The 13,773-nt window shown below is 46.5% G+C and overlaps 1 protein-coding gene across 1 annotated transcript in view; it reads left to right on the top strand.

The window, feature by feature from the left end:
• Positions 1-13,773, top strand: part of TBL2 (transducin beta like 2) — a 114,234-nt gene that overhangs the window by 48,884 nt on the left and 51,577 nt on the right. The window contains exon 4 of the mRNA XM_085649670.1: positions 12,457-12,608. Coding sequence (XP_085505796.1) covers positions 12,457-12,608 — 152 coding nt within the window. The remainder of the gene's footprint in view (positions 1-12,456; positions 12,609-13,773) is intronic.

Genomic DNA, 13,773 nt, shown 5'->3' with positions numbered 1-13,773 from the left:
AAGGATGGATGAGTGAAAGGATGGATGAAGAGAAGAATGATTGAAATGATGGACGGCTGGATAGATGGATGGATAGGTTTGGAGATGGATGCATAGGTGTGAATATGGATGGGCAGAAGGACGGAATGGTGAAAGACTGAATTATAGTGGACCGCAGGGGCCATCTGTTGGTAATTAGCGTGGCCGCGCTTGTTGTCTGTTTGCAGTCTCAGAAGAGGTAGTGAGGGAGTTAGCCCACAGCTTCTCTCATTTCCACAATGGGCTCTTAACATTGTCACTGAACAGCAATGTCATGATTTCGCTCTTTGTAACAGCCCTTGCCAATGCAAGATTATCTACTGCTTTGACTATGCTACTATACGTGGAGCAGGTTCCTTTCACTTTACAGTATTAAAAGTATATTTCAGCCACAAAGTTTCCCAAACTACCATGACATGAAACAGTTATTCATTGTACTGTTCAATGTTTAGCATTTTCATAATCCTGCTCAAACTATTCAGCGAGATGTTCTTGTACTGTACTTGAGCTCCATCTACTGGCCATTGTCTGCAAGGTATTGGCGAAATGTTTAACTTTTAGACTCTGCCGCGTTACAAATATCTGTGAATAATAAACTTGCGAACAACGTCTCCTACAAATGTTGAGCCACAATGACGTTATTGAAGATGGGTCCTGTGTGTGGTGTTCAATTTCCTGCTTTTTACTTTCATACCAATAGTGATGTTTAGACAACCCATGTTTATAATTTGTTGCACAGCTGCATCATAATTATTCTATAAAAAAAAAAATCAGTTAGAGGCCATTTATTTACAAATCCATATTTATGGGGGACAATCGCGACTTCGGAATTGTTTTTTTGCCAGCAGCTCTAGTTATAATGGAGCCTCTAGTCTTGCAATAGAATTGACATTTGAACAGTGCCAGATTTTACAGTTCGTCTGCCAGCAGTTAAGCAGAAATACTTGATTAAATACGATTTTCAGAATATGGTATCTGTTGTCTGCAAAAATGAATGTCTGTTACTATTGGAGGATTTGTCGATACACCTCTAGCGTATAGTGTCTCAAAAGAGGTTGTGGGAAGGCTTTAGCACTGTGTACAGTTAAGGAAAGCATCAGGCCTCAATGTGAAGTAAATTCCAGAAGATGGAATCGGCATCTGCAGCCCTTGTGCATGGACGTAGCAATCGTATGTGATTGATCAGCCATATATTTTCGATTGGGGTACACAAGGGGCATGGTACTAAACAGCCAGCCAAGTTTCACTGGCTTCTTTTTCTGTTTTTTGGTTGCATGATAAACAAAAACAAAAAAGATAGCCCGCTGCTTCTACAGGACCCCAGGCACAGAAGTGTATCCATCCATTTCAATAAGAGCACAGACTGGTAGCTGAGAATTTGGGCAATCCTTGGGCCGTTATAAAGCTAAAACACTGTATGGGAAAAGTTGTTTTAAAATGTATGTTATGGTCTTCCGAGGACAGCTAGCACACAGGTGGAAAAGTAAAACGCAGCAAGGGGAGGCAGGTACGTAACCCAGACTGTAGTGTAAAATGGAAGGAGGGGTTGGTTTGGCTGAGCGGATGGGGGTGGGGCACAGGGATGAGTCACTAAAACAGAGTCGATGGGTGGCAACGGGGGTTGCAGGGAGAATATTCTTTCACATGTTTATGAACGCACATTTGGCAAGCCAATGGATGAAGCGCTTAATCTTCTGCCCGCTTTTAGATAAACCATCAATCTGAAGGAACAGGGATTATTTGAAGTGTGCGTGACTTTGTAAAACGTGGCAAATGGTAAATGTCCAGTATTTGTTAAATGGTGACGGACACCATTGCTGTTGTCTGGCGCTTTAGGCTTCGTGGCAGAGCAGAGGCAATATGTGTATATCACTGGTAAGAGAACAAATTGCTGCCACAGGGGGAAATCGTCAGCAAGACGTTTATCTGTAAAAGACATTGGGAACCACGTGTTCACCGGCACAAATGATCAGTTGGACACGTTTCAACTGGCAGTGATAAACTAAACAAAAAAACAAGTGCGCGCGAAAAGCATTGGCCGAGAAGGGAGAAAACTGTAAAATAAAAACCGGTCTAGGACTGTAACCGAATTCTAAAATAAACAAGTGCGCGCGAAAAGCATTGGCCGAGAAGGGAGAAAACTGTAAAATAAAAACCGGTCTAGGACTGTAACCGAATTCTAAAATAAACAAGCGCGCGCGAAAAGCATTGGCCGTGCGGGCGCCGAAAGTTAAAGTGATCGCGATGCACTTAATTACCCGTGACGGAGAAAAGACAGATGGTGGTTGCACGCGTGCACGCTCGCCTGAACGCAAGCGCTAGGCCACCAAAAGCCTGTGGCAGCACTTTGAAAATCCACACACTAAAAGTCTCGCCAGACCAGCGCATGCGCTGGGTCAGGCGAGACCTAAAAATTAATGTGTCCTCATGTAACACAACTGGTGCTCATGTAAAGCGCTCTGATTCCTGATTTTGGGTCAAGTTAGCGCTATACAAAACTTTGGGGAGGAAAAAACAAAAAAAAAACAATGCATGGCTGTTCTCGGAGTCTGAATCCATGGTGGTATCTTCAGACGATTCCGGCGAGGAATAGGGGGATCACATTCCCTGAAGGCCGCCATCGCGGCAAGCGCCGCCTCTCTGCTTCGCCTGGCCTGTTCCGGAGATGGACTCTTTGATCCAAGTTTTGGTGACAGCCTGGCGTGGCTTGCGCTTCTTCCTGTAGTCTGTCGCGGGCTCCGGACCGTGTTCATAATTTCCCTGATGCGTGCGAGGGGAACATAACATTTATCCAGTCTCCAACAGCCTCTGGGCTGTCGAAAAAGTGTGACATCTGGTCAAGCACAACATTTAGTCGGGCTGGGAATAATAAGGCGTATTGCACATTCAAGGCTCTGAGTTTTTGTTTGACCGATTTGGAAGGAAGCCCTTTGTCGCTGTCCCAGGACCGTGAAGTCTGGGTATAATGAAATCCATTGATTTTCGTATTGGATGTTGGACTTCTCTCTGGCCAGACAGAGGAGGGTGTCGCGCTCCCCATAATTAAGTATGCAGGCGATTATTCGTGGAGGCGCGTCCGCTATTGGTTTCCTGTTAGGGATCCGTTGGGCTCTCTCCACACAGAAAAAGTCCTATAGACTCTCTGGGGCCACATGTTCGTGCAGACATTGTTCCACGAAACGTAGAGCAGCAGGCAGAGTTCATCCAGGGCCCCGTGTCATCAGCCGGAGCAGCACTTCGCCCACAGGCTGCAGTCAGCCCCCAGATGCCCCAACAGCATGAGTATACGGCTCCCACGTCGGACACCGCAGGCGGGACCAGAATATCGCAGCGGCTCACAGTGGGTAGCAGGCCGCTCTACAGGCCTTGGGTAGTCCCGCCATGCTTGCTCGCTGCATCGCTGTCAGCCCATCCCTGCTAAGCGATGAACAGGGAATAAGCTGGCAGGACTGTGTCCACTGTGGTCTGTGCAGGCACTGGGGAGGAGTACGGGCCTCAGGTGACCCCCAGGGTCGCCAGGATGGGCTAGATTATCGCGTCCGGTCACGGAGCTTCCCTACTTTGCGGGTGGTTTGCCACGCCACCGATGTTTGTTATAATAGTGAGGGCCCGGCAGCTCCCACACCAATAAGGTTTTACAAAAACCATGCCAAAACAAGTCACACATTGACAAAACTAAAAAGCTGATCAACAATTTCAGACCTACAGGCTTTGCCAATGCTTGTTTATTTTTGTTTTCCCTCCATCTTATTGAAACTTGTTACACTGATTATGAATATTTTTGGGAAATACTTGCATGCATCAACACATTACTAAATGATGTTGCAAAGAAATGGTACCTGAAATTTTACAGTAGTTTAGCTAAATGTTTTTTTTCCTTTTTGCATTTTTTTAATGAATGTTTTATTTTGAAAGCAAAGAATCCTCAACTTGCTTTTAAGCTTCTGCAAATATTTGCATCAAATCCGAGAGCATTGTGGGAGAATTATACATAGCCTCATATTGCTAAACTTTAAAAACTTGGTTACACATTTTTATACTGGAACCACTGTCAGTACTTACAACATTCTAAAAATAAAGACTTTCAATTAATGGACCATAAGTACAAGTTTGAACAGCATTAACATATAGGCAAAAATATTGTCTTAAATGCAGACAGTGCCCTTCCCTGATCCCTACTGTGGTACTGTACACTGGCAGCCAAAGGGGTTGTGCTGCAGGGGGTTGTGCCTACTTGTCCCAAGAACAAAATACACATGAAAACTTGTTGCCCTTGACCCCAAACAATATGTCCTGGGCGTCGGGCTATTGGAATTCCACATCCCTGAATGCTGGCAATGATCCGACTCCCTCCTCCAGCACCATTGGGGACACTATCTTCCAGTCCTCGTAGGCCCAGTGGGCAGCCACAGGTTTCAGATTCTAATTATTAACCAAATTATAATGGTGTTACTCCTCTCTTATTTGTGATACTTTTTTCGGATTTGAATTTGGTACTGACATTAGTCATAGCAGCACCTTTTGAATTATTTTTTTTGCCAGCGGCCCTAGTTATAATGGAGCCTCTAGTCTTGCAATAGAATTGACATTTGAACAGTGCCAGATTTTACAGTCCAACGGAGCCGCGGGGAGGCCAGACACGGCGGGGCAGTGTCCCAGGAGCAGTTGCAATTCTAGGCACCCCTCCCACCCGTTACAGGCTCAATGGGCATTTTTCCCTTTGAATCCAAATAAATTGATTCATGATACCTAATAAAGTATCGTATACGTGCATTGGGAATCGACGTGCACTGTATTACTTTATATGTATTTCCTCAAGATTACACCTATCTTGTGACTATTAGTGTAAATTTACACATCACATAATTTCGTGAGTGTAGTTAGGGATCTTCTAAGTCCTGAAGAAGAAGCCTGGGGGGCTTTGAAACATGTTGACTAACCTAGGAGGCATAGCTCATTGAGGCATACATACCTCCGTCCCCACCTTTTAATAATACCAGCTCACAGGTGTATTAAAAATTATTTTCTAAACAGACGAGCCAGGTGTTTTTTAACCTCACTTTCCCATCCACTCCTGACCCTCCCTCCCACTCACTCTCCTACTTGACACATAGTCGTTTTCACAACAAAAAGGTGCTCCCGCGTATTCGTAGGTTGTAGCACGCCCCGTCCCGTAGAGGTGCGGGAAGACCCCTATGATGAAGCATGACACCAAGGGTCCTTTTGGTGTGTGAGGGGTATTTAAAAACACTGTGTTTTTCCCACCATTGTAGGAAACATACCTTACCTGGGAGGACATGCATTTTGAAACTGTTCTGAGGGTGGATCTTTATGGTTTATAGACTACAGAAGGAGGAAGTATCCACCTCCACTACTTGATATAAGTAGTACTTCTCCACTCCCCCCCTTTGTTTTTCTCAAGGGAGAGAGATGACAGTGGAAGATGCACATTGCTGACAAATGCTCTGGCCATATATGGGAAGGGTGTTCAATCGAGGCCTTCAGTGATGGCGGTCTTCTAAGTGCCTGTAAAGCAGTACCATGGTATTTGTAATCTGATATAGAAGACATGGGGCATCAAGCCTGCAGACCATGAACCCTGTCCGCAAGGGTTAACTGGGAGTTTTTGTTGATTTTGAACAAGTACGGGCCTTGGTGGCTTTAAATGGCAAGTAATTGGCTTCTGGGGCCTACTTTCAAGAGCTCCGTTTTACGATGTTTTCTGAACTGCATGTGGGCTGGTTAAGACAGTTCCACAAAGCTGGTGTTTGGACTTTGAGACTTTCAACTATCTTCTGTTACAGAATTTGAGTAAAGGAGTGGTTGTGACCGTCCTCGAATTATTGCTATAGTGTTTAAGAATTAAACTATGACTCAAATATAGAGAGCTATGAGTAGCTTCAATAGTGACCATAGGGCAGTCCATATTATTTTATATTTAGTTAGGTGGCTTGCTAGGGAACCAAGGTAGATTATATTTTATGTATATCGAGATGATACAGATAGTATGCATTCTATGCTTACTCATTGAGCACAGTCTAGTGTGTAACGCTTGCCTGATCCAGTTTGCTAAGTTCTGTCTTTTACATGCTCTTCTGCTTCCTGGCATAAAGAAGCAGTAATCTTTCCTGGGTGGGAGGAAGTTTCCAGCTTCTCTTTCTGTTTGGACATGTTAGTTTGTGGTGTCTTTTATAAGGCTGGCTGTTATCTCATCTGTTGTGTTGTTTGATGGTGAATACTTCTGCTAATTTTGGGGTATGCATAGTTCACCTTAAATCAGCTAATTTTACATTTTTGTGTAAATACTCTGTACCATGAAGTGCTCGAAGGGTTTCTACTGGACTGGTTGTGAAGGGGGGGGCAAAAACAAACAGTATTTCTAAAGTGCTGGTGGGACCTATCAATGCTCAGTCAAAACGTGGTGCCTATGGGATTTATCAGTGCCCAAGTAAACGTAGTGCCCGGAACAAGAACTGTCATATGAAAAACTGAGGCATATAGTGGTTACGCTAGGCAAATCGAGTGGCACTTAATCAGAGAATCAAAATATGAGGGCTGATGGTATACAGGTAGTTTCAATGCCAGACTCCCAGTTCCTTTCCCGTAACCCTCCCCGTGTTCGCCACCCACTTGCCTTACAGCCACCCCCTGGTCCCTTGAGACTCTTTCACTCACCGGTTCTGCTGCAACTCTCCTGAGTTGCGGCCGCTCCCCAGCATCCTCCAGCGGACACCACCACTCCTCGCACCACCGCTCGTCCGGTTCCGCGTCTTCTCCTTCCCGGGCGTCCTCGTTCCTGGTCTCTCCTTTAGTCGTCCACATACAGGGTCCGTCTTCTTCCTTCCGTTTTCCCGACAGGGTTCCTGCTGCCTTCGCGCCACTGGTCTGAGACGCCTCCGTTTTGATTCCTCCTCCTTTCATTGGGCTTCCGACAGAGCTTCCGGGGTTATCCCCGCCCACTTCCGGGTTCCTCTCGACGTCCTGCTGTGGAGAGACAGGATAGGGGCATGGTTGTTGTAGTTCCCGGCAGTCCTGCGCTTCCCGAGCGTTGAGAGGAGCTTGCGTTCTAAGGGGAGAGTCCTCCCACGGCGACACACCGATAAGTCCCTCCTGCAATCTCTCACATACCCTTTCCCTTGCTGTCCTTCTACTAGGGTTCTGTTCTTGGGGAAACCTAGACAGGTAGTCCACATTCCCTTGTTCGCTCCCTTGCCTGTGTTTGGTTTGGAACCGGTATGGTTGTAGGGAAAGAAACCATCTGAGGACTTTCGTTGTGGCCTTTGTTCCTGGCTAGCCATTCTAGGGGGGGCGTGATCGGTATATAAGGTGAACTCCCGACCTTCAAGATAATAGCGTAAGGTGTCTATGGCCCATTTAATGGCCAATGCTTCCTTTTCTATAGTGGCATAATTTCTTTCTCTTGGGAAGAGTTTGCGGCTGATGTATAGGATTGGTTTCTCTCTTTTGGGTGTCTCCTGGGATAGAACAGCCCCTAGCCCCTGAGGCGTCTATTTGAAGGACAACGGGAAGGGAATAATCTGGACTAATCAAACCAGTGTCTGAGGTCAGTGCTGTTTTCAAAGACTCAGAGGCCTGTGCTACATCCGAGGGAGGATGTTTTAGTATCTCTTCGGTTTTGACATTTTTTGGAGTAGGTTAGTCAAAGGAGCTGCCAATTGGGAGAACCGAGGGATAAACCGGTGGTAATAGCCGAGCAACCCAAGGAAGGCTCGAAGATCCTTCTTGGATCTGGGTATGGGTATTTGGGAGTTTGCAGCTAGTTTAGAAGTTTGTGGTCTTATAACTCCCTCACCTAATAAATACCCAAGGTAGCGAACGGTCTGGGCTGCAAGGTGGCTTTTGGTGGGATTTATCTTAAGACCATGTTGTCCTAAGGTCTGTATTACTTGGGATAGATGCAATAGGGGCTGTTCCCAGGTGTCGCTATAGATGATTATATCATCGATATACGCGCCTGCGTATTTCTCTTGGGGTTGCAACAGTACATTCATAGCTCTTTGAAACGTTGCTGGTGCCCCATGTAACCCGAAGGGTAGCACCTTAAATTGATATAATCCATCCGGGGTGGAAAATGCAGTTTTTTCTCTATCCTGCTTTCTGAGGGGCACCTGCCATTATCCTTTGCATAAATCCAAGTTACTGATATATTTAGCCCTACCTATTCTCATTTCATCCACTCTAGGAAGGGGGTAGGTGTCAAATTCTGAAATTTTATTGACTTCTCTGAAGTCGATGCAAAATCGCACGACCCATCTGGCTTTAGTACGAGAACAACGGGTGAGTTCCATTCACTCACAGGAGGTTCAATGATGTCCATGTGTAGCATCTTTTGTATCTCTTCTCTTATGGTCTGACTGGCTTCAGGAATATGGTGCGGTCTCAGGCGGACCAGTTTCCCCGGTGGGGTTTTTATGGCGTGTTCAATAAGCGTGGTTCTGCCCGGAGCGGTAGAAAAGGTGTCCTCCAGGGGTTGTAATACCTGTGATGGGCTACCTCGTAAGTCAGGAGCTAGATTGGGATCCATACACTGGTCGAACAAGGGAGCTTGTACTTCCGCCATCCTTACGGACACCGGCAAAGGTCCCTCCCATTTTTTAGGCACATTAACGTGATATATCTGGGAGGTATGTCTAGATGGATCTGTTTCAACACGGTAGGTCACAGGGGTTACCTGTTCCACTATAGTGTAGGTACCCTGCCATTGCCCCAATAACTTCTGATCCGATGAAGCCATCATAAGCAGCACTGAATCCCCCACTTGGAATGTCCTCTCTTTGTTCCCTCTGTCATATTGCCCTTTCTGTGCCTTTCGAGCGTCCTCTAAGTTGTTCCGAACGATAGCCCTGATCTGACTTAGGTGGGTACGCAAGTTGGACACATATTCTGTGAGGGGTTTGGAGTTATTCGGTTCCCTTTCCCATCCTTCCTGAGCCATCTCCAACAAGGTACGTGGTTTATGACCATATATTAATTCAAAGGGCGAGTATCCAGTGCTTTTTTGTTCCTTGCACCGGATAGCGAATAAGGCCAGGGGCAGCATATCTTCCCATTTTCTTGATTCAAGGGCTAACAGTTTTTTAAGGGTGGTCTTAATGGTGACATTGTACCTTTCAAGTAATCCATATGTTTGCGGATGGTAAGCCGCTGTTCTAATCTGTTTGACCCCTAACTGGGCACAGACCTGTTTCATCAATCGGGACACGAAAGGGGTTCCCTGGTCGGTCAGGATTTCCTTTGGAAATCCTACCCTTGAAAAAACAGTTATCATAGCTTTAGATATGTTGGAGGCATCTGGTCGTCGTAAGGGTATGACCTTCGGAAAACGAGTGGCGTAGTCCACTATGACAAGGACATATCGACACCCACTGCGAGAACACAATAAAGTACCTATTATATCCATACCTATACAGTGGAATGGCTTGCCTATTATTGGAAGTGGCTGTAAAGGTGCTCTGGGAGGATGGTATCTACTGTTTCTTTGGCATACCGGGCATTCCCTACAGTATCTCTTGACTTGTTGGTATATCCCTGGCCAATAGAACCGCTCCATAATCAGTTTCTCTGTTTTATCCGCCCCAAAATGACCCCCTAGTAAGTGACTGTGGGTAAGGTACAACACTTTTTTCCTGAAGGGGCCTGGAATCAACAACTGAGCTTTTTGTGTGGGGGACCCTTTCCTATATAACAACCCATTTTTCTTAAAGAAGTAAGGACCTACGTGGTGGGGATCTTCATCTTCTAGGGCCCGGTTCCAAGCTTCTTGTAGTACTGGATCCTCTCACTGTGCTGCGTGGAAACTTCTATTGGTTTCCCAGGGGTTCTCATCTAGTAGGACGGGTAACACCAACGGGTTCTTTGCTTTTTCGGCTCTCCTTTGTTTTCTGCTCTTCCTGAGGACCCCTAGGTGGGGGTCGAATAGCTGGGACTCCGGGTACAATGGTTAAGGGTTCTGGCTTCTTAACTAACGGTGGACGTGGAGGGCCATGTGTTCTGGGACCCCCTGTTTTCCCTGTAGGATCCTCTCGCCCCTTCTGAATCTCTTGGGCCCTATTATAGGCACTGGCGATTTCCACTGCCGTTTCAAGGGTGAGGTTGGCCTGTTGACGTACTCACCTTTGAATAGGGGGCTGAAGAGAGGATAGGTATTGCTCCAAATATATTTTGGCCATAATCCCATCTTTATCTGTGGTAGCTGGTTTTAACCACCGATCGGCCATGTCCTTTACCCTAAAATATAAGGCTCTGGGTGTTACTTGGAGACCTTCCTTCATTTGTCATAGTTTTAGCCGATACGTTTCGTCGTCTACACCCAACCTCTCCATAATGCAGAGCTTTATTTCCGCATAGGGAACCACCCCTTGTATCGTTGCGGCCTGATAGGCGGCCTGTAAGTCCCCCGATAAGAGAGGACCCAAATATTGGCCCCATTTATCAGCCAGGAAGCTGCAGTCGCCATCCTTTCGAAATTATCGAAAAAATAGTCCGAAGCTTCCCCAGTCACGTATCGCTGCAAGACTACAGAGGGAAGGGTTGTGGGACCTCTCTGGTGTCCAAGAGCCTTGGTAAGATTGTCCATAGCTACCCCGGGAGTTTGGCTCTGTCCTGTGAGTACTTGTTGCAACTTGCCCCGGTCTTCTTCGACCACTGTCAAGAAGCGCTCCATCACTTTTCCCAGATGTTCTTGGTTTTCTGCCATTTTTGCTAAGGCAGCCTCCATGATGCCTTTCAATCCCACTTCTGACACCAATTGTGGGAGGGCGGGTTTGATAAACAGGCGAGGAGGCTGTATATATTTGCCAAAAGGACGATTTTTATTGTCAATAGTAGAAGAGGTATATTGTTCTGGATGTTTTCCTTCTGGTTTCTCTCCCGATGTAGCCTTGGCAGAGCTCGATGGGGATGTTGAGGTTGATGTTCCCGGCTCCTCCTCTTCGTTGTTAAGGTGGTCTCCCCGGAGGCTCATAGGAGAGGAAAAAGAGTGAACTGTCAGTTATGGGTTTGAAGAGCTATTTAGTAATACACCCGTCACCACACCATGAAGTGATCGCAGGGTTTCTTCTGGACTGGTTGTGAAGGGGGGGGGGGGGAACACACAAAAAACAGTATTTCTAAAGTGCTGGTGGGACCTATCAATGCCTGGTCAAAACGTGGTGCCTATGGGATTTATTAGTGCCCGTGTAAACGTAGTGCCCGGAACAAGAACTGTTATGTGAAAAACTGAGGCATATAGCGGTTACGCTAGGTAAATCGAGTGACACTTAATCAGAGAATCAAATTATGAGGGCTGATGATATATGGGTAGTTTCAGTGCCAGACTCCCAGTTCCTTACCGGTAACCCTCCCCGTGTTCGCCACCCGCTTCCCTTACAGCCACCCCCTGGTCCCTTGAGACGCTTTCATTCACCGGCTCTGCCGCAACTCTCTTGAGTTGCGGCCGCTCCCCAGCATCCTCCGACGGACACCACCACTCCTTGCACCACCGCTCGTTTGGTTCCGTGTATTCTCCTTCCCGGGCGTCCTCGTTCCTGGTCTCTCCTTCAGTCGTCCGCATACAGGGTCCGTCGTCTTCCTTCCGTTTCCCTGACAGGGTTCCTGCTGCCTTCGCGCCACCGGTCTGAGACGCCTCCCTTTTGATTCCTCCTCCTTTCATTGGGCTTCCGACAGAGCTTCCGGGGTTATCCCCGCCCACTTCTGGGTTCCTCTTGACATCTTGCTGTGGAGAGACAGGATAGGGGCGTGGTTGTTGTAGTCCCCGGCAGTCCTGTGCTTCCTGAGCGTTGAGAGGAGCTCGCGTTCTAAGGGGATAGTCCTCCCACGGCGACACACCGGTAAGTCCCTCCTGCAATCTCTCAAAATGGTAAAGGTGATTTTTAGGGTTTAGGGGTGAGTAAGAGTATTGGGTGGTATGGGTATTTTATAGGGTATAGGTGTGGATAAGGGAATAGCTTGGTAAGGGTACTTTTAGGCTTTAGGGGTTGGTAAGGGAATTGGGTGCTTTTAGGGTTATGGGGTGGGTCAGGGAATTGAGTAATAAGGTTAAAAAAAAGTGGATCGTTTGTGGGGTTCCCACTCCCCAAGAAATCAAATATTTATTTTTATAATAATTTGTAAAAAATGCGAGGGGGTTTGTGGATTCACCCTAATACAGATAGATGGGTTTCACTTAACTTGCATGGTAAAGGCATTGTGTTGCAATGGATGCGTGGTAAAGGCTTGCGTTGTAAGTGCATGCATGCTAATGTTATGAAACCGTGTGGGACTCCTTCCTTGACTGCACAAGTATAGTTTCTTTTTTATGGACTTCAAACGGTTTTCATTCTTTCTGTTTTTCGAATTGGTTTAGAAATCAATGGTTCATTTAATTCTTATTCATTTTTTCAGCAACTAAACATAACTTGTACCTATTCCCTCACTCAGAGCTTTCATCACCTGTTTGGCTAATGGAGAGACTATACGTGTCTTCAAGATGGTCAAGAAAGAAGACGGCAGCTTTACCTTCTCTGCAGCACCTGAAGACTTTCCTAAAAAGCACAAAGCCCCCATTATCAACATCGGAATTGCTGAGACAGGTGAGTTCTCTAATGGAAACATACTTTGCAACCAGATCCAACTCTAGTATGTTTTGCCTTGACTCCAGAATGGTGATAGAGCTTTAGATTTGGAAAAGAACTCTGACCAGGACAGATTGTGAACGAAAATTCCTATTCGAGGCACGTGTGCTGTAGATATATATGCTGTGCATACTCCTGCCATCTAGTGTTGGGTCTGGAAGTTTACAAGTTGTTTTTCTTCGAAGAAGTCTTTTCCAGTTACAAGGTAAGGTGACTCTTCCATTCGGTGATAGTGCGCATGGGCATCGACTCCATTGTTAGATTGTTTTCTTATCGCCTTCGGGTTTGGACATGGTTTGCGGCGCTCCGAAACCGTTATTCGGGATCCCCTTGGTGTGCAACCCACTGTACCCTCATCGGTATTGTTTTGTACGCGTCTCATAATTCTCTGCGTGTCCAAAAGATTGGAAAACTCTGTCATCAGTATAGAAGACATTGTCGGCAGCCTTCGGGCCTAGCTGCGTCAGTCGACTTGCACTCCATTCCCTATTATCCAGTATTCTGACGATGGAACGGACTGCGTTTAAATTCTGTCCTCGGTGCCACTCCGAGTATCCGCGCACCGACCTGCATAAATTCTGCAACTTGTGTCTCTCACCAGAGCATAAGGAAGAAGAATGTCACGCTTGCCGGTCGAAAGAAAAACTTGTCGAGCTGTCTTGCTCGACGAAAGGACATGCAGCGGTAGAGCATCGAACACACCACGTATGTCTTTGGAGAAGATACCCAGCAGGATAAAATGGAGGCGTCAGCAGCGGAAGAGGAGGAGGCATTCTCTATCCAAGAATTGGACTTGAATCGGAAATTTCGCTCTAGGGGCAGTAGGGAATCAGGAAGAGCCGTGCCATGACCCAATCATCAATGTGAAAGTGTGCTCTCTGAACTCTCTCTCCAATTCCCTTGGGTGATTCCTTGCGTGCCTTAAAACGTCTAAAATCGGGTTCCCCGCTGGACCCGGCCCCCTTCTTTATTAATGCCTTGGGGGCAGAGGCTATTAACCCTCTGCTGAATCAGATACTGAATACCTCCCTTTCGTCAGCTACAGTACCATCCAAAAGGAAACAAGCGAAGTTTATCCCGCTGTTCAAAACAACCCTGCCAGACCCTTCTGACCCATCAACTA

This window comes from Triturus cristatus, chromosome 3_2 (genome assembly GCF_964204655.1).
Source record: "Triturus cristatus chromosome 3_2, aTriCri1.1, whole genome shotgun sequence".
Classification (NCBI taxonomy): Eukaryota; Metazoa; Chordata; class Amphibia; order Caudata; family Salamandridae; genus Triturus; species Triturus cristatus.
The sequence above is the reverse complement of the archived record's forward strand: the minus strand, read 5'-3'. Positions and strand labels throughout refer to the sequence as shown.